Below are 19,053 nucleotides of genomic sequence, written 5' to 3'. Positions count from 1 at the left end.
GCTCTCTGGTATTCCACACACAGACTCTGCTTCGAGTCTTTAGGGTTATATCAAGCAGAGCACTGAGATGTGTCTCCACATCAGGGAGGGCAGTCGGGAATGACACTGCACATTAGTGGGGTTGGAGCCCTCCCTTTAGCAACCCAGAGCCCTGCATGTTGGAAAGGCAGAAGAGGGAGTGACAAATAAGTTCATAATCCCATCTTGACCCAGCTCTGTCAAGGCAGCGAGCTGAGACTGAGTTGTCGAGAAGACAACTACAGAGCCCCAAGTCAGGTGGCTCTTGTGTCTATGCTTCACCCAACACATCTAGAAACAATCCTGATCTGAAGTTACATACTTTGATTGATTCATCACTCATTCATTATTGGCTACCACTGGCCAGGTGTTTGGCTGGGAGCAGGGTTGGTGGCACTGTGGGATCAGAGTTTAGTTACCTTGGTAATCAGGACAGGTGACAGTCACTGAATGTTTACTTCCTTGCAAAGGGCACAGCCTCTCCTGCCCTGTCTCAGCTCTGGTGAGGGCAGTGGGAGTCTGCTTGGCATGTCAGCTCTGAGTGCCTGGCACACAGTCAGTGCTCATAAGTGCGAGCTGCCACTATTAACTCTAAATCTCTACAACCATCACAGGCGTTTCCTGCTATTGGTCACCCAGGTTTCGTAGATAAGGAAACAAGACGTGGAGAGGTTAAGTAACTGGCTTGCCCAAGGCCACACAGTCACTAAAAGGCAGAGTCAGGATTTGAACCCAGGCAGTCTGGTTCCAGATTCTGCTTGATTAACCCTTATGAAACTGGTGCAGGACCCAGAACTGGAGTCAGAATGGCCACCCAGCTGGAAGCCTGGGCAGCCACTCACCTCTCTCTGCCCCATATACTTATCTTGTGAACTGGAGCATGCCAGCAGCCCTGCCTTCCTCTTCCCTCCCCACCCCCGCTTCCAGGTTCATTGTGACCATCAGACCAGATGGAGAGATCCAGGCATTTCTCTAAGAAGGAGCACAGGGCAGTGAGAATTGGGGTGGGAAAGCACATTACTCGTCACAATGGAGATTCCCCAAGGATATTTAAGACAGTGCGGTTTGCCACCTGGGGGGTTGAGTCCCAGGAGAGGGGCACCGTCTTCAGAACTTGCCAAGAAAGTCTTTCTGGGCTGCGCGGGCTACGCCGGGGTCTACCGTTCTCGGTTTCGGTTCCCAAGCGCCTCTCCCAGGGCGTAAGTGCGCCCTCCGCAGGCGGCCTCCAGGAGAGCCTCGGCTGGGGAGCCCGGGAGCCCGGTCCCCCCCAACCCCTCTTCCGCTCGCCCGGGCGGCCACCCTCGGGGGCGAGGCAGCCCGGCGCGTGGGAGGGGACGGCGCGCCATTGGCTTATGCGCCGAACCGAGAGGAGGGACCAGCGCGGGCCGCCAGCCTCGGGTAAAGCCCGGCCGCGCAGGGCGCCGCGCTCAGTCCAGCCGGCCCGGCCCTTCCCTGCCCTGCCCTGCCCGGAGCGGGCGGCGCCATGTGAGGCGCCCGAGGGCCGAGCGTCCGCCTGGCTCGCCAGCCCCGCGCAGCGCCGGCGCCAGCATGCGCTAGGAACGTAAGTTCTGCTCCCCGCCGCCGATTCCGGGCTTCGCACTTTCCCCGCCCGCCGCCGGCCCGCCGCCGCCTGCGCAGCGAGCCCAGCGGGGCTCCTGGGGCCGCGGGGACCGCTGGGGGGGAGTGAGGACCCGGTGCGCGCGAGCTGGGATCCCCGGGACATCCCGGCACCCACGGATCCTGCCGGGACCCCCGGGAGCCCCTCCCCGGCTCTCCACGGCGCTGTCCCGCAGTCCCTTCTGTTTCTCCCCTTCGCGCTCCCCCCTTCCCGTCCCTCCCTCTGACTCGGTTTCCCTCTCTCCGCCGGCTCGCTCCCTCCGCTGTCTCCTTCCTCTTGCACGGTTTATTTTCCCCCTCGGTCTCCGCCTCTCGGGCTCGCGCGCTCTGCTTCGGAGCAAGACAGAAAGAGCGAAAAGCAGTTTCCCTCCCCCTGGGGTCTGGCTCTGTCCCCTCCCCCCCTCGCCATTGTTCCCCGGCCGAAGGAGTGCGCCGTACAAACTTGCGAGCTCCAACCCCCCGCCACCGCCCCCGCAGAGCCGCGGACCGAGGTGGTGGCGGAGTTCCCGCTGCCCACGAGTCTGGCCCGACCTTCTGGTTCGGGGGCCGTGGGGGCGGTGGTGTTGGGCCGGAGAATAAGGGGGTGCCCAGCAGCCCGGAGTTCTCCGGCTGGGGATCCCAACCCTCAGGCCCCGGACTCAGAAAGTGGGTGTCTGGAACCGGGAGACGAGGAACAGATGGGAAGGGGGAGGGGCACGGCTGGGAGAGACCCCAGTCCCCAGGCTGAAGAGGAGCAGGCAGCAGGCAAGGCCGCACCTAAGCCCCAGTTGTTGGGGGGAGGGGGGACGGTGGGAAGGGGACGAGCAGGTGGAGAGAGACGCGCCCCCCCCCCCGCCCTTCCGAAGTCGCACAATCAGCGGGAAGAGGGCGGTGTGGGAGCGGTGGGCTGGGGTCCCCTGCGGTGAGCAAGACACTCGCACCACCTAGGGGCGAGGGGTCTAGAGGAAAGGCCAGAACCCCGCACCCACCCCCGACGCGCCCCTCAGGACCGGGCGCTCGCTTGGGGTCCCTTCCCTCTCTCCCACCCCGTCGCGGGCTCCCGCCGCCTCCTCGAGGCCCGGAGGGAGCAGGTTCCTCCCCGGGAGCGATGGAGGCGGAGGCCGGGAGCCCCCAGGGTCCTCCGAAGCCCCCCGCGGAAGGCCTCCTCAGCGCCCCACCACCCTGCACTTCTTGGTTGGTTTCCTTTACACAAACTTTACTTGATGCCAGCTCCCGGGGAGATGTCCCCGGGCTGCAGGGATGCCCACCCCAACTGAGCGGCCCCTTGTACCTCCACCCCTGAGGGCGCGTGGAGAGGGGACCGTGACCCGCCTCCCACAGATCCCAGGGACACGGGGGTCGTTTCGTTGAAGAGCCAGGAGGGGGCACTGTCCACCCCTTAGCCGCAACCCCATTCTCAGCGCAGTGGAAGAAAGATTTTTCCTGTTGGGTTGTTAGGAAATAAGACGATGCCTCTGTTGTCTCATCTGTAAAACAGGCTGTCTGGTTCCTGAGGTCCCCTCTGGCCAACTACCTCGCTTCTTTTCTGCCCACATGCCTTGAGCTTAATCAGTGCTTCTAAATTTGGAGTGGAGAGCTGAGGCCCAAAGCCCCTTCACCCCTGTCTGCCTGTCACCACCTGCTGGTTCTGTTCTGACCTGTGCTATGCACAGCCCTGCCCCCAGGCCTCCCTGCTCAGCCGCCTCTCCTCCCTGGAGTTCTTATGATAGCACCGTCTCTGCTGGAGCAAGGGCCTGCCCCTCCTGGGGGGGCAGAATTAATAGTAACCCCCCATAGGCACATAGTCTTGGTCCGTTCTTTACTTTCACTTATTGAACAAAATGTTTACTATGCCAAAAATGATTTATTGAGTAAAGTACCAGGCACTGGGGAGACAGCTGTGGACAAAATGAAGATTCTTGCCCTTGTGGAGCTGACATTTAAAGGTGGGGAGAAGCAAATAAAGAAGCGAATTCTATAGCGTACTGGGAGGTGTTGGGGGGTGTTGAGGCCAGGGATAGGGTTGCTTTTAAATAGTGTGGTCACCCTGAGGAGGTGACTTTGGAGCTACAGCTTTGAGGGAGGTGGGATAGTGAGCCGTGTAGATAGCTGTGGGAAGTAAAGATCCTGCTGAGAACAGAACAGCTTGTGCAAAGGCCCTGAGGTTGAAATGTGCCTGCCATGCAGCTAAGGTGGATTGAGGGGATGGGGAAAAGATAGGAGGTAAGGCTGACTGAGAATGGGTGAATCCCTCATCCCCCATTTTACAGATGAGGAAAGTGATGCTCAGAGACGATATTTAAGTCACCCCAGGACACAGCCTGGGAGTGGCAGCTGCAAGGTGGGGTGCCTGATCTTCTAACTCCTGACCCAGAATTCCTCCTAGCACCCTGCATCTCAACCACTCATTCAGCAACACTGGCTGTGCCGTCGCAGGGCCAGGCCTGGACAAGTGTGGGGGACACAGAGGGGGGCCACTCAGGCTCTAGGGGCTCCCAATGTCCTGGAACCCATTGCCAACCCCTTGCATAGGTTCTTCCTGCCCACCTGCTGTCAGTGCACCCAGGATAGCATCTTCCTCCTGACCCAAATCGACCCTTGTTACCTCTCATCCCATTTCCTTCCTATGGCCACCCCTTTCTAAGCACCCCACTCTGTACTGGCACATAATCCCCAGAAGAGGATGTGTTCCAAAACTGGTTTGGTCAAGGGGGAAACCGAGGCAAAGAAGTTGAGTCTGCTAGTCTAACGTTAACAACAGCGACATTATTATGGAGCATTTACTATAAAACAGGTACTATTCTAGGTATTTTTTGTGCATCTTCTCATTGGTGAGAGGTAAGTTCATTATTACACACACTTAGCAGATGAGGAAACTGAGGCCCAGAAAGCAGAGTCACTGGCCCAAGAGCATACAGCAAGTAAGCGGTAGTGCCAGGATGTAAGCACAGGCTTTTTGAGTTGTGATCTGTTCCTTTAACTATTAAGCCAGAGCCCCAAACGTTGAGGGAGACATTCAGTCCTGGACTGTGGTTCTGGCCCATCCCTGTCCTGGAAAAAGTACAGGGACCCTTCCGCTTGCTCCCTCCCACCCACCCAGAAGACAAATCACTACTTGCTTCTGAAAAAAAATGGCTCAAGATGGGGGAGCATCCCTTCAAGGAAACTCTCCTCCTCTCCTCTTCCACCCTCCTCTCCTGTCCCTTCAAGTTCCTGAGCAGCCACAGGGGTGGGGGAGGGGTGAGGTGAGGGAGGGGAGGGGGAGAGGGAGGTGCCTGCTGCATTCTCACAAGAGTCCTGGTCCTGTGGGATCCAGAAACCAGGATGTCTCGATGACGGCACCAGCTGCCCTTAAGGGTCCTGACATGGTCACTGGGCCAAGGAGGAGGCTGGCCTACTCCGGGTCAAAAAGTACAGAATTCTCCATGTGCTGGCCCTTTGTGAGCGACAATTGGGACAGGAAAGAGCCTCCCAGTGACTTCTGAGTGGTGATGGATAGCTGTGGGAGGGCTGGACCCCCCTACCCTCCTTCACAGCAACATCTTCAGACCACTGGGTGAGGCCCCCAGGGATGTCTCCTTCTTGTCCCCTGCTCTGCCCTGCCCTCTAACCCTCTCCAAAACAGCAGGGAATGTTTATTTTTGTCTCAGAAGGTTTGGAGATGTCTGTGATGAAAGTTTAAGCTTTCCTCTCTTTCTGGAAATTGGCACCTTCAAAAGAAAGAGAACTAGTAGGAACATAGAAAGAATGTGTCAGCTGAGGCAGTGGGACTGGGCGACAGGCCAGCTTAAGCTAGGGCCTTGAGGATTGCTGGAGCATAGCTAGGGAGGGGAAGTGTCTGGAAGTCAAATCATGAGTATCTGAGCTGGGAGGGGCCTGAGGGACCACACACCCATCTTTTTAAACAAAGAAACTGAGTCCCAAAGACAGGCCTTGGCTCATCCCCATGATGGCAGAATGTGCTGCTGACCTTAGCTGCCCTGTCTCCGAGCCCAGCGACTCGGGGCACACTCGCCAGCCTTCCAGCTGCAGGGCAAACCCTCTGCTGCCAGCGTCCAGGTCCATGTTCCTGGAGGTTCTTGGAAATAGGGTGTGGAATCCTTTTCCTGACTCTGGAACTTTACTGTGGAGACAGAGTTTGTCACTGCAGCATGACCCCCCCTCCTGACCCCTCCTGTCCCTCCCCAGTTCTCCTTTTTGGCATCCCCACTTTTTGCAGCAGCCTGGACACGGAGCCTAGCAGTGATGCTGAGATGCTCAGCAAGATGGATGGTGCAGTTTGGCCCTCGGCTGGCTCATGGTCTGCTCGGGTGACAAGTCTGACTAAGGCAGGCCTGGCCCTTAGTATAATAGCACTCTCAAGGGACTGACCCACAGCAAGACAGCTCGAGCCAACAAAGGCCATGCCTCTGGCAGCCTCCATGTGGCTTTCTCCCTGAGCCCGAGGGCCCTGGAAGTCCCCTTGACCAAACCTGCACCCCAGAGCACTGTGATGATGTCAGTAATGTTGATGAAGCTTCCCTTGTGTCCCGTGACTTCTAGTTTAACGCTAACCCTCCCGACAGCCTTCTAAGTTGGGCATCACACGCCTTTACAGTCGAAGGGATCGAGCCTCCTTCATAGGGTGGTTCATCTGCCCACAGGCACAGGGCTAGTGGTGCAGAGCGAGATTTGAACACAGGTCCCCACACTTCTCCATCATACCCTGGAGATGTGGATTCACTCTGCCCGAGGGCCCAGCTGGTGGGTTCTAGGCTGGGGTCTTCAGACCCCATCTTGCCCAGGGGAGTAATGGGCTGCCCTGGAGGGAACCACAGACAGGATGGCTGATACAGCCTCCGGACACACAGGCTCCGCCGGATCCCATGGCCCCACAGAGCAGCGGCTGTTTCTCCTGTTCCCCCTCCACCCTCTGGCCAGGCCCTGAGGCTCAGCTCTCACTGCCTCCCTCCTTGTGCTGCCCTGGCCCAGACCCCATTTCCAGCTATTTTGCACCAGTGTGATAACAGAACAATGAGTCTCTCTGCAGCCCTTCCCAGGGCCTGCTGGGGTGGCAGGGCCTTAACCCAAGGGAGGCTGGGCCCCAGGGAGGAGTTTAGATGCTGGCGCCCCGCCAGGGACTTTCAAGGGGAGATGCCATGGGGAAGAGGGCTTAGAGCTCAGCTCTGGAGGTCAAGCTTACCAGTCAGTCACCCCCTGCCCCCCCCCACCAGCCCCTCTTTGGATATCCAATTAAAGCACAGTTTACTTTGTTTGAATTCTAGCTCTGCCACTTACCCCAAAGGACACTCGAATAAGTCACTTGGGCCTTAGTCTCCTCATCTGTAAAATGGGGTTGACAGTATGGCCATCATCATAGGGTTGTGACAGGCATTACAGGGGATTCCTGGTCTGGAACGGCTTGCCCCGCTCCCGCTTCCAGCTGTGGGGCAGATGTCCTTGGGGGCAGTTCTCTTTATCAGATGGGAAGGACAGGTGTGCTGTTTCTATGACAGCGGGTCTTGCTTGGAAAGGAAGTGGTTCCTCTGCGTAGGTGCTCAGCAGCAGTGACTCCTCCTTGAGTCACTGGGAGGCTCAGCAGCTGTGGATGTTCTGGTCCCTTCCTCTCCTCCCCTCCCCCGGCCGGTCAGGTTTCTTAAGCCAGCCCTCATGGGCACAGTCTCCATGTCAGGGATGGCTGTGCAGTCCATCCGTTTCCATGGAAACCAGGCTTCCTGGGAAGGATACAGGGTGTTGGGGGAGTCCTCTAGGATCTGCATGAGAGTGATGCCCTAGCCCCATCTGACCTGCTGTCCAGGGCAGAGCCTGGGCAGCCAACCCACTAGTGTTATTACTTGCTTTCCTTTATGGAGCCACATACAAGGTGCCAGCCCTCTCGGCTACCTTTTCTCTCTATTCCTCATCACAAACCTGTGAGCTGAGTAGAGGTAGTAGGCTGGTTTCACAGATGAGGCCACAGAGGCCCAGAGAAGTCAAGTGACTTTCCTGAACTCACAGAGCAATTAAGAGAAGTCATTACAAATATGCTGGCAATTGTATCCCTTGTAAGCCCCTCTCTCTCTGCCCTGGTTCAGCCTCTGGGGGCTTTGCTTGGTTCTGTCGTGGCCCCCTCTGTCTTGCCACCACTGGGAGCTATTTGGAGGTGTTCTTCCCTGGCCTCCCGAGATGCCACAGCAGATGAGGAGGGAGGAAGGGACTGCAGGGAGCCAGACCTTGGCGGCAGAGGGCCTCGTACTCCTCCAAACTCATGAATTCAATCCCAAATATTTGTTGAGCTCCTCATGTGCTGGGAACTGTCCCAGACACCAAGAGCAAAACCCACAGAAATCCCTGTCCTATGGCACTCACCTTCTAGTGATGAGGCAGTGGCGACAGTGTTGGGGCCCGGTGTTGTTGCCCAGTCCTTTAATGCCCAACGTGTCCCATGCACCCCTAAGCCAGGCCCTCTGCTGAGAGCGTTTGCACCCACCTTTCTGAGGTCTGCAGTGCTCTGTGAGTAAGGCACTGTTGTATGATTCCCATGTATTGAGGGCCCCAGGTGATGCCCCTGGCCAAAGGCTACCTGACCGATAGGGAGTGGCCAGATTCCAACCCAGCACTGCCTAACTGCAGAACCCTTTTCCTGCACTGTGCCAGCATCTTACCTGAGGCCTGGGGCAGATCCTACCCCCCTTGCCCCTGCCCCGGCCTCAGTTTTCTGCTCTGTCAAGTGTGCAGTTGGAGCAGAGCCTTCCTTGGGCCACGTCTGACCCTGCCACGTCTGACCGGGTGAGACTCTGAGTGTTCTGGTAGGGGTTAGGGTGACCTGTTCCCTGAGCCCAACTGCCACTCATTCCACCTGTGCTGACCAAGTGCCTACTGTGCGCCTCTGCCCAGCAGGGAGATACTCAGATGGGCGCGACACCAGCCCTGTCTTCAGACTGTTCAGTCTTGGGGAACCAAAATGCTGTGACACACCTTGAATGTTGGCTGGAAGTGGCGCTGAGACCCATGAGAGTTGGGGGAGGGAAAGAGCATTGCTCCCTGGGAAGGTGCCTGGAGTAGGGGCCTGGCAAAAATGGCCTTGGGACAAGGTGAGGTGGGGGAGCAGTGTCAGGGAGGACCTTGCCCGCTTTGGTAAAGGTTCGAAAGTGAGAACCATTGTTAAAAGGACAATGATTTGCCAGTTTAATCTGGAATTGAGGTTGGAGAGGCTGGCCAGCCTAAGAGCCACACCTTCCCTTTTGCTTGGCAGGTGAGCGTGTAAGGGGCGGGCAGACCTTCCCTCACCCCCTCCCCCAGCCACCCACAGCCTGGCACCTGAGAGGAAGCCCTGGGAGCTTTCAGAAAGCAGCTGGGTGGGACAGGAAGCTTCTGCCCTTACTGGCAGGCTTTTTTCCACTGTGCACAACTGAATGCGGAAAGAGAAGTGGCAGGAGGGCCAGGCCCCTCCCTGGGCAGGGCGCTATGCTCACGGGCACCCACCTGCACTCCCTTTCTATCCACCAGCTCTTCTGCGAGGTGGGTGTTCTCATTGTCCCTATTTCGCAGAGGGGGAGACTGAAGTTGGAAGAGCTGTAGTGATTTGCCCAAAGCCACATGGCTTGTAAGAAGGCAGAGCCAAGATTCAAGCTCATGTCCCTGCCCCGAAGCCAGAGTTAGGCCAGGGTGCATGGGGTGGAGTCAGTGAGGCATCCTCTGGCCTCACTTAGTTTAAAGTGGAAAGAAACACCTGGAGTTTGAAGGGGAGGAAAGGTCGAGAGGAGACCTGAGGAGTGCGTGTGTCGCTTGCCTTGTGGGTGGGGTGTTTTAGGGCCTGCAGGTAGATATGAGTGCTGCAAGGCCCAATCCTGGGAGTGAAGCAGTGACAGAATCAGTGGTTAGAGCAGTTAGCTGTGCTGGGAGGCGAGGTGAGGGCATCCTTATACCTGGAAATACAAAGTTCATGATCCCATTCTCCCTGGGAGGCCATGGGACCCTTTGTTGGTGATAAGCTTACTGCTGGGTCTGGGCTCTGGGGGTTGGCAGTGGGTTCCACCAGTCCAGTACCTGATGGCAGTGCCTGTGGACAAAGCTTGTCCCACTTGTGAGTGGTACTGCCCAGGACACTAGTGCCCATTCTGTGCCCAGTCCCAGCAGGCTGTCCCTGCCATGACGCACAGCCTTTGCTTTGCAGCAGTTGTCGGCTCAAGCCTGTGGTGCAGAGGGAAACACTGTGTGTGTGTATGTGTGTGTGTGTTGGTAGGGAGGGGTCATCAAGCAGAGGAAAGCAGCACCTCTAATGCTCAGAAACTTCTGACCCTCTGAGTTAGGTCACTGACACAGCTCAGGCCTGGTGACTGCCTTGGGCCATGGGACTACAGATGAGGAGACTGAGGCACAGGGAGATTAAGTGACTTGGCCAGAGGCATGCAACTAAGTAGTAGATCTGGGATTGGAACCCGGGGACTGACTCCAGCAGTTAAGCTCTGAACCATTAGGGCTTCTGGCTGCAGCAAAGCTGGCTTTTATAAAGTGCTTTGTGTCCGTTATATTGTTTCTCCTCAGACCAGCTCTAGGGGAAAAGTAAGAATGTTGTTTCCGTTTCACAGATGAGAACATGAGCTCAGAGAGGAGAAATAACTTGCTTTAATCAGTGGTTAACAGATGAGTGCTGCCCCCTTCCCCCCAGCTGGGAGCTCTTTCAGGGGAAGGAGCACCTGGCTCAAAGCAGACCTCACCAAGTGCAGTTTTGCATTTAAATGTGCAGGTGCTGCCCTGAGTGCTCCGACCGAGCTTCTCTTTTTCTCCCCAAGGTCTCTCTAGCAGGTGGGAATTACAGCTCCATTTCACAGACAGAGAAACTGAGACTCAGAGCTATAAGATGACTTGCCCAGAGTCACACAGCTGGAAAGGGGCAGAGCACGGCTGAGTCAGGCGGCAGGACTGGCCTGGATGAGGCGGGTTGCAAAGCTGGGAGGGCCTGGTAGAACGGCTACAGCAAAGACTGACTGTACCGGCTGCTGGCGAGATGTAGAGAGCTGGACCGCTTGTGCGTGCTGGAGGACGCAAAACGGTACAGCTGTGCTGGAAAACGGTACAGCCGTGCTGGAAAACGGTACAGCCGTGCTGGAAAACGGTACAGCCGAGCTGGAAAATGGTACAGCCGTGCTGGAAAACGATCTGGCACTTCTCTAGAGTTCAGTGTAGATTTACCATTCAACTCAGCAATGGTGCTCTTGCCTGTCTAGAGAAATGAAAACCTATGGTCCTACAAAAACCCATACACAAATGTTTATAGCAGCTCTATTCATAATCCTCGAAAACGGGAAACAACCCAAATGTCCTTCCGTGAGTGAATGGGTAAACCAGCTGGAACACCTCTCCCATGGAATAGTGCTCGGCAATAAACAGGAAAGGACTGTTGATTCACACAACAACTTGGGTGAATCTCAACAGGTTATGCTGAACGAAAGAAGCCAGTCTCAAAGGTTATATACTTTATGATTCCATTTATGGAACATATTTGAAAAAACAAAAACAAAACTGTAGTGACAGAGAACACATCAGTGGTTGCCAGCGGTGAGGGGAGGATGTGACTGGGACAGCACCAGGGAGTTTTGGGGGTACCAGAACTGCCCTGTGTCCTGATTTGGAGGTGGTGGCTATGCATGCTAAAATTCATATACCTGTACAACAAAGAAAGGTCATTTTTGCTGTATGTATGAAAACAAAAGGCCAGAGGATAGGTGGCAAATGGAAGGGCAAGGGCCGAGCCACATCTGACATGTCCTTTGCTCGGGGATGGGCGTGGGGCCGAGCTCTATGCTCTTGTCACCAGCGTCTTGCTGGCTCTCGTGGGAGCCCTGCCTAGCAGCGTGAGGGACACCACCGGGCTAATTATAGCTTCTATCTGGATTCCCACAAAGGGGGTGGCAAGAGGCTGAGGTATTGGGACAGCACCGGCCCTCCAGGAGTAGTGCGAGGAAAGGTCAGACCCTGGCTTCTATGGCAACACTGGGGGCGTGAGACCGCCTTCAGGGTCACCACCTGCCGTGTCCCATTATCTGGAGTGTGTTGGGGGGGAGGGGGAAGGGTATAGCCACCCCCATTTTACAGATGAGTAACTAGGGCCAGGGAGCTTAGGGGGGCCATATGGCCTAGATGTCACACTCGCTAAAGACCTGCAGTATTTGCTGTCATTTCCAAGCTGGTTAAGTACCTTCCCAGTTTATCTATTTCAAAGCCACATTATTCACATACCCCACAGCTTGATTCTCTGTTCTGATGTTTATTTGTTTGGGTGCTTTATTTTGTTTTAAGACACTAGCAGGCTTGAAAATGGTAGGGGACAGTTCTGTGATCCTGGGGACACTTCCACACTCTGCCTCTGGCAGCTCTGGGGCTCAGAGGATGAGATTTGCCTGGGGCCACACCAGCACTAAGAAGGCAGGGCCCCCTGGCTGAGGGACAGGCAGCTTCTGAGCCTTGTCTGTAAATAGGGATGGTTTTCCTGCCTTGCCAGAGGGTGGTTGCGAGTGTGAATGAGCTGCTGGAATACAGGAGGCGCCGGTGGGGCCTGTGGTGGGGTGGAGGCACTACTGTTCATCAGTAGGTCTTCCGCCAAACCTCCTGGAGCTTGGTTTCCTCATCTGTAGGATGGGCGTAAACAGTGCGCATCTTGCAGTGATTAAAGGAGCCCAGAGCCACCCCGGGCCGCCCCAAGCCTTTACGTCCTCTGCAGTCCTTTTCCATTTACACTCCTGTCTCCTCTGCATAGACTGTGTGCTGACTGCAGACCAGGACGGACACTTAGCTCATCTCTGCATCTCCATCACCCAGCGCAGCGCCTGGCACACAGTAGGTGCTCAAGATCTGGCCCGAGATGTTGCTGGGAGGAGGTCGGGACTTGGGAGCTGTGGAGGATTGTGGACGGACCTAAGGTGGGGGAAGGGCCTGGGGGGCACCCACAGGGCGCTGCCAACACTCTTCCCATCCTTCCTTTGGTTCAGCTGGGTCCCATGGCCACCCCTCCCCTCCCTTTAGTCCTGGCAAGTTTGAAGGAGGTCATCCAGGAGATAAGAGGAGGGAGAGAGGACTTACTGGGTAGCAGGGGTTATCTGGGCAGAACTTCAGTGGGGCCCCCAGGAAGCTTGGGATGTGGTCTCCATCCAGAGCTGTCGGTAAGGTTCCATCCAGCTTGGTCATATTAGGTGTGCCATGTCCACTTAGGCCAGATGGGCTTGCAGAACTGGAAGGGCCTTAGGAGTGTCTGCCCCAACCCATTTTACAGATGAGGAAGCTGAGGCCAGCTGGGGCTCCACCTGCTGCCCCAGCCTTATGGAGAGGCCTCTGCAGGCCCTGGGGTGAGGTCTGGCCTCCCCCTACTGACAGGACCCTTGCCCTGTGGTCTGGAAGCTGGGCAGGAACAGTGGCCTGAGGCCGGTGACTCCCCTCAGCCCTTCTGCAGAGGCCAGGCTCAAGGACACGATGGCAGCCAAGCAGCCCCCACCTCTCATGAAGAAACACAGCCAGACGGACCTCGTGAGCCGCCTGAAGACCCGGAAGATCCTCGGTGTGGGCGGGGAGGACGACGATGGGGAGGTGCACCGGTCCAAGGTGGGCTGCTGAGGAGGGGCCTTGAGCTGCCTGTGCCTGGGGGTCTGCCTCTGAGCACCAATTTGGGGGCGGGGACAGGTCTGGCCTGCCATTTGGGGAGAAGAGTAGCTGAGGCCTATATACTGCAGGGGCCCTCGGACTTAGCTCACTTTTCATGAAACTTAATGGACATATCAGGGGAATAATAATAATAATGAAAACAGATCATTAGAATTAATTGAGGGCTTATTATGTGACAGGTATTGACCAACTACTTTATGAGCATTATTTAATCTCTCTGCTGCTAGCCTGGGAGGTATAGATACAACTATTAACCCATTTTATAGTTGAGGAAACTGAGGCTCAGAGAAGTTAGGCAGTTTTCCCGAGGCCTCATCAGTAAGTGGTGAAACCATGCTTCAGGTCTCATCTGCAGATCCATGAGCTTTCATTTGTAGCCAGTGTCAAGGGGAGGCCAGGAGAGGGGGCAGCCTCAGTGTGACCCTCCTAGCCTAGGGGACCCTTTGGCTAAGAAGAGATACCTAGGTGGGTCCCTGGGCATGCTAGGGGGCTGGGGGGGGGGGTGGCTGAGGATGTTGAGAGCTGTCCTCACCCAGTGCCTCTGAACCCCCATGTCCACAGATCAGCCAGGTCTTGGGCAATGAAATCAAGTTTGCTGTTCGGGAGCCTTTGGGGCTCAGGTGAGCATTTACCTGAGTTTCTTTGGGTGGGGGAAGGATTGTGGGCATGAGGGTGAGAAGCATAAGACCCCACCTCATTTGGCCTTGCCCCGGTGTGGTCTTGCCCTTGATTCCATCCCATCTCATCATCTCCCCACAAACCAACCATTCTGGGGCATCTGGGCTGGAAAGGGGAGGGTCCCCTGGGGCCTGACTGTGACTGTCCTCTCCACGCCTCCTCAGGGTCTGGCAGTTTGTTTCTGCTGTGCTCTTCTCCGGCATTGCCATCATGGTGAGCCCCTGCCACTTCCCGGGCCCTTGCCCTGGGTGAGGCTTCCCCGGCCCTCTCCACCTTGCCCGGGCCCTGGCTGCCTCTCCCTCACTGCCATCATGCTGAGGCCCCACCTGTCATGCTCTCTGACTGCCTCCATGGGTCTGGCTCCTGACACATCCCTGCTGTGCCCTGCCCTGGAACAGCCTACATTCCGTGGTCCATGGCCCCTGCTCCTTGCCCCAGGAGCCCAGAGCCTTTATCCTGACATGGAGAGGTAGCGGGGGCAATCAAGGTCCCCACCCTGGACTGCCACAAGGACCCTGGTCCTACTCCTGGGGAAGGAAGGAGATGTCCACGAGGGTCTCAACAGTGATGCCCACCAACCCTAACCCAGACCTCTGAGCCCCTCCTGCTGTTCACAGGCCCTCGCCTTCCCTGACCAGCTCTACGATGCAGTCTTTGATGGAGCCGAGGTGACCAGCAAGACCCCCATCCGCCTCTATGGTGGGGCCCTCCTCAGTGAGTATTGCTGGGGCGGACTCTGGAGGAGGCGATGAGCAGCTGGGGGACCCAACAGGGGCTAAGAGAGGAACACTGGGAGCCTTCCTCCGTGCTGGGGCTCCCCTTCCTTTCCCTGGCTGGGTGCTGCGGCCCCGCCCCCTTCTTCTGAAGAGTCTGTCCCTGCTGAGTGTGTGTTGCCATCTTGTGGTTATTGGTGGGATGCACTCAGTGGATTGGGACTCTTGTCTGCCACCAACTGGGACAAGCACTCAGTAATGCCTGATGTGTGTTCGTACACTGCCCTGGGCATTGGAGTACAGAGATGAATGAGGCCCAGACCCTAGCCTCCAGGGTCTCACAGCCTAGAGGAGGAAGCAGAGTCTATGCAGTGTCTGCAAACCCCTTACTCCTGCTCCATCTTTATCCCCAGAGAATTTGAATCACTTCTGTTTCCTCTCTAATCTGCGCTGCATGCAGTGGCTGTTAGGAAGTTGAATTACAGTTTTGAAGGCTCAGCATAGGTAGTGTCCCTCCCCTCCTCTAAAGCATTCCATGGCTCCCTATTGCCTGCAGAATACAGTCCCAACTCCTCTGCTGACATTGAGGGTCCTCTGTGGGGTGGATCCAGCCTGCCTTCCCATGCCTCTCTCCCCCACATCCCATGGTGGGCCCTGAACTCCAGCCACACCTGGTGATCCCCACTCCCCAATTTTAGATGACCTCTGTGACTTTGCACATGCAATTTCCCCAGTCTTGTGCCAATTGTTCTTGTTCAACCTTCAGGGGCAGCTCAGATATCTCTGGGGCAGGAGGTGGTGGAGGTTGGGCGGTACTTCATTTACACAGTGGGAGAACTAGAGTTCTGGAGTCAGGTTGCTGAAATAAAGTGAGGACACCTCCGGTGACATATCTGGCACTTAGAGCCAGCAGATGCTGGGCAAGCTGGGCCTGCTAGAGGTGGAACCATGATTCTTCCATTAAAAAATTATGCTCCGTCCCTCTCCTCCTGGGGTGTTTCTTAGAGCAATTCCTTAATGGACTCAGGTTTTCTGTCCCCAGGAGCCCATTCGGAAAGAAGTCACAATTTTGGGGCCAGGTGACCCATAACTCCAAGACTCCATCAATGCAGAATCATCATGGCAGAACTGGATATAGGCAGGGGGCCCAGAGCTCAAGCTCCCATTTTACAGATGGAGAGACTGATTCCCAGGGGAGGTGACTTGCCTGGTGTCCCAAGCAGCAGAGTTGAACCTGGAGGGAATGGCACAGGGGACAGATTGCTCTGATTTGAGGAGTGTGAGTAGGGGCTATGGAAGTGGAGGTCCAGGACCCTGGCTGTCTTGCAGCAGTGGCCAAAGGGAGGAGGAACAGGCCCTTCCCCTGCCCCAAGGGAATCAGGCTATCCCATTCCCTGGTCCACTCTTTGTCCCCCACCCCAGGCATCTCCCTAATCATGTGGAACGCCCTCTACACGGCTGAGAAGGTCATCATCCGATGGACTCTGCTCACTGAAGCCTGCTACTTCGGGGTCCAGTTCTTGGGTGAGTCCTGAGTGGACAGTGAGAGAGGCTGATGGGGCTGCGGATGGGCAGCTCTGCCCCCGACCTTCCAGCTCTAGCCACTTGGGTTTGCAGGAAGTGATGAAAACCTGTCAGAGGGAGGCAGGGACGGGACAGAGGGGTAGGGACTCAGGTAGCTGTGTTTCCCTGAGCCTGCACACCTGTGCACACACACCTAACACACCTGCGTCTTCCTGAATGCACAGCCTTGTACACTCCCCCCCACACACGTGCAGCCTCCCACACCCATTGCTCAGTTGTGCACCTGTGTAACAACACATGCTCAATTTTGCCTGCATGCTCTGCCCTGGTACCTGCTACATGGGGGACATCAGAACAGAAGTGTCTGTGGGGTTGGCAGGGGCACAGCTCAGGTCCTGCGCCTCCCAGCTGGCAGGACCCCTGGGCTCAGAACAAAGGCAGCGAGGCGGCCACCCCAGGGCTCCTGGCTCAGTGCCGCATCCCGTGGTGGGGGGCGAGGGCACCTCCCCTCCTCTGACCTCTGTCCCCTTCCCTGCCTTTCTCCCGCAGTGGTCACTGCCACACTAGCTGAGACGGGCCTCATGTCTCTGGGGATCCTGTTGCTCCTGGCCAGCCGCCTCCTCTTTGTTGCCATCAGCATTTACTACTATTACCAAGTCGGCCGGAGACCTAAGAAAGTCTAGTCACCCACTGGACCAGGGGACCCTGCCCTTCCCAGCCCTGCCCTGGGCAGGTAGCGGTGGCGGCCTCCCTTTCCTCCTGAGACCCCCGGATGCTGTGATCTCCTGGGCTTTCAGGTTTGAGATGCCGGTTTAGGGAGAGACAGGGGCCTCTGAACCCCTTTTCTTTACCCCACACCATGACACCTCCTTTTCTTGGGTCTCTTGGCCTCCAGATCCCCTTGATAGACACTGTCTGAAGAGCTCTAGTCATGGGGGGATTGAGCTAAGTCAAGGTTCCAGCCTCTTCTGCCAGGAATCTCTCCTTTCTTTTGAGAGAGGCTGTGGACCACTCCCCACCCTGCTCCCTGTACCCACAGCCAACCTAGTGGCCAAGTAGCTAAACTTGGCTTCTCTATATGTCTGGAAAACCTGGGAACTTGACCTGTGCCCTTATCCCTCCCACATGCAGGCCCCCTCTGCACCCCAAAGACACACACACATACACACACACATGTGCGCGCACACGCACGCATGCGCACACACGCCTCCCACAGCCCAGCTGTGGGGGACAGGCAGGGCAGGCTGTGCTGAGTCGTAACTTGCTCTTCTAGCCTTCCTGTGAGCTGGCAGCCTTGCCCCTCTTCCAGGGCTGCCGCCACACCAGGCCCCAGGAAGCCTCTCAACTGGCCTGGGTTCAGAGTCTGCCAGCAGTCACAACCACTGTCCCCCTCCCCCCAACTAAGACAAATGGACACGCAGCCCCGGATGGAGGCCACCCAAAAGTGATGGGGTTTGGAGATGAGGAAGGAAAGGAAAGAAAATCTGTGGCATGTCCTTGTCCCTCCAAGGCCTGATGTCCACCTGGCTCAGCCCCTCCCCTGCAGGGTGCTGCCCTCTGGACCTCCAGCCTGGGCTACCCTCAGGGCCTGGCTGAGTAGGACTGGTTGCCCCTTAAACTCAGCAGGGGAAATAAATAGCTCGGCAGGCCACCTGCTCTCATTTGCCCCTCCCCAGCTGATGCCCTGGAGAAGGTTGACCACTGGCTCCCTCAGAGCTGAAGTCCCCCGTCCCGCCCCTCCCTGCAGGCCTGCCAGCCTGTGCTGTGCGCCCCACCTTGTCCTTGCTTCCAGTACCCCCTTCCCTCCAGCACACAGGTGCACACACCAGGAATGGCCACCCCTGTGGCCTGGGGACAGATGTGGAGAGAGAAGCAGGCCCGCCCCAAACTCGCTTCTCTTTTGGAATTGAAGGTGGGGTAGGTGGGGTAGGTGGGGGTGAGTGAGGTGGGCATAGGTGCAGCTGGCTCTGGCTGCTGCGACCAGGTGGGCCCAGTTGTCCCTGTAGCCATGTGCCCAGTGACACAGCCTGTGCCCAGCAGTGGTGCCACCCCCACTGTTACACAGCTGGAGAGCATGCCCAGCGGGTGCCCAAGGCCCTGCTGCTGGTAACCTTGGCTGGGCCAGATGGGATCTTGGACTTGGAAAAGGGCCCCGCTCTTTCCTGGTGTCCACTTCTTGCCACTTAAGTTTGTGCCTCTCCCTAGAAGTCCACCTCCCTGCTGCCGAACCCTGGGAGGCCAGGAATTTATTGTCGCCTGCTGCAGGTGGTGTTGCCAGTGGGTCATGCCCCCAGGCCAAAGCCTCAGTCCACCTCTGAGCCAGGCTGTTGAAGGCCTGGCTAGTCCTCCAGTGGGTGATGGTTGACTTGTCCTCCAATAACCACTGGGCATGGCATGGAGATTCCACCCAGGAAGGCAAAGGACAAGCTTTGGAGCATCTGCTGGGACTGAGACTGCCCATTTTGCACATCTAGCTGTGGGGCACGGAGGGTGGCATGGCCTTGCCCTGCGGGGTGGGAGCAAGGACACACGGGGACATGGCTGCAGTGCTCATGAAGTAGTGTGTAGTGAAGCCTGGGGGTGGGGATGGGAGGTAGTGAAGCCTGGGGGTGGGGATGGGAGGTTGTGTAAGACCTGGAAGATAGACATATGGCTGGGGAGTGGGGGACATTAAGGTGAGGAGGCAGTGACAGAAGGGATAGGGACCCTCAAATCCAGTGAGGAAGGCCAGGTGGGCTCAGCTGTCCATCCTAAGTTGGAGATGACCTTGAATGCATCTTCCCTCAGCTCACCTGCAACTGGAGCCCCGCCCTTCTTGTCAAGCTTCTGCCCCGGCCCAGCCCCCCCACCCCCAAATCAAGACCACCTTTCTTCACGGTCACTATTT

General features: G+C 56.9%; 1 protein-coding gene across 4 annotated transcripts; it reads left to right on the top strand.

Annotated features, from left to right (window-relative positions):
• Positions 1-1,462: 1,462 nt before the first annotated feature.
• On the top strand, positions 1,463-18,723 carry TP53I11 (tumor protein p53 inducible protein 11). 4 transcript variants are annotated; one of them, XM_063094311.1, is made up of 8 exons: positions 1,463-1,579; positions 12,353-12,432; positions 13,032-13,191; positions 13,813-13,871; positions 14,094-14,142; positions 14,547-14,643; positions 16,065-16,166; positions 16,716-18,723. In XM_063094311.1, the coding sequence occupies exons 3-8, from the start codon at positions 13,063-13,065 to the stop codon at positions 16,847-16,849; spliced, it is 570 nt and encodes a 189-aa protein (XP_062950381.1). In that variant the 5' UTR covers positions 1,463-1,579; positions 12,353-12,432; positions 13,032-13,062; the 3' UTR covers positions 16,850-18,723. The 4 variants fall into 4 exon arrangements, with proteins under 4 accessions (XP_062950381.1, XP_062950379.1, XP_062950382.1 ...); XM_063094309.1 differs by having other exon boundaries at positions 12,353-12,515; XM_063094312.1 differs by lacking the exon at positions 12,353-12,432 and having other exon boundaries at positions 13,043-13,191.
• The last annotated feature ends 330 nt before the right edge of the window (positions 18,724-19,053 follow it).

Source organism: Cynocephalus volans, chromosome 4, assembly GCF_027409185.1.
Source record: "Cynocephalus volans isolate mCynVol1 chromosome 4, mCynVol1.pri, whole genome shotgun sequence".
Classification (NCBI taxonomy): domain Eukaryota; kingdom Metazoa; phylum Chordata; class Mammalia; order Dermoptera; family Cynocephalidae; genus Cynocephalus; species Cynocephalus volans.
This window is presented reverse-complemented; position numbering and strand designations above follow the sequence as displayed.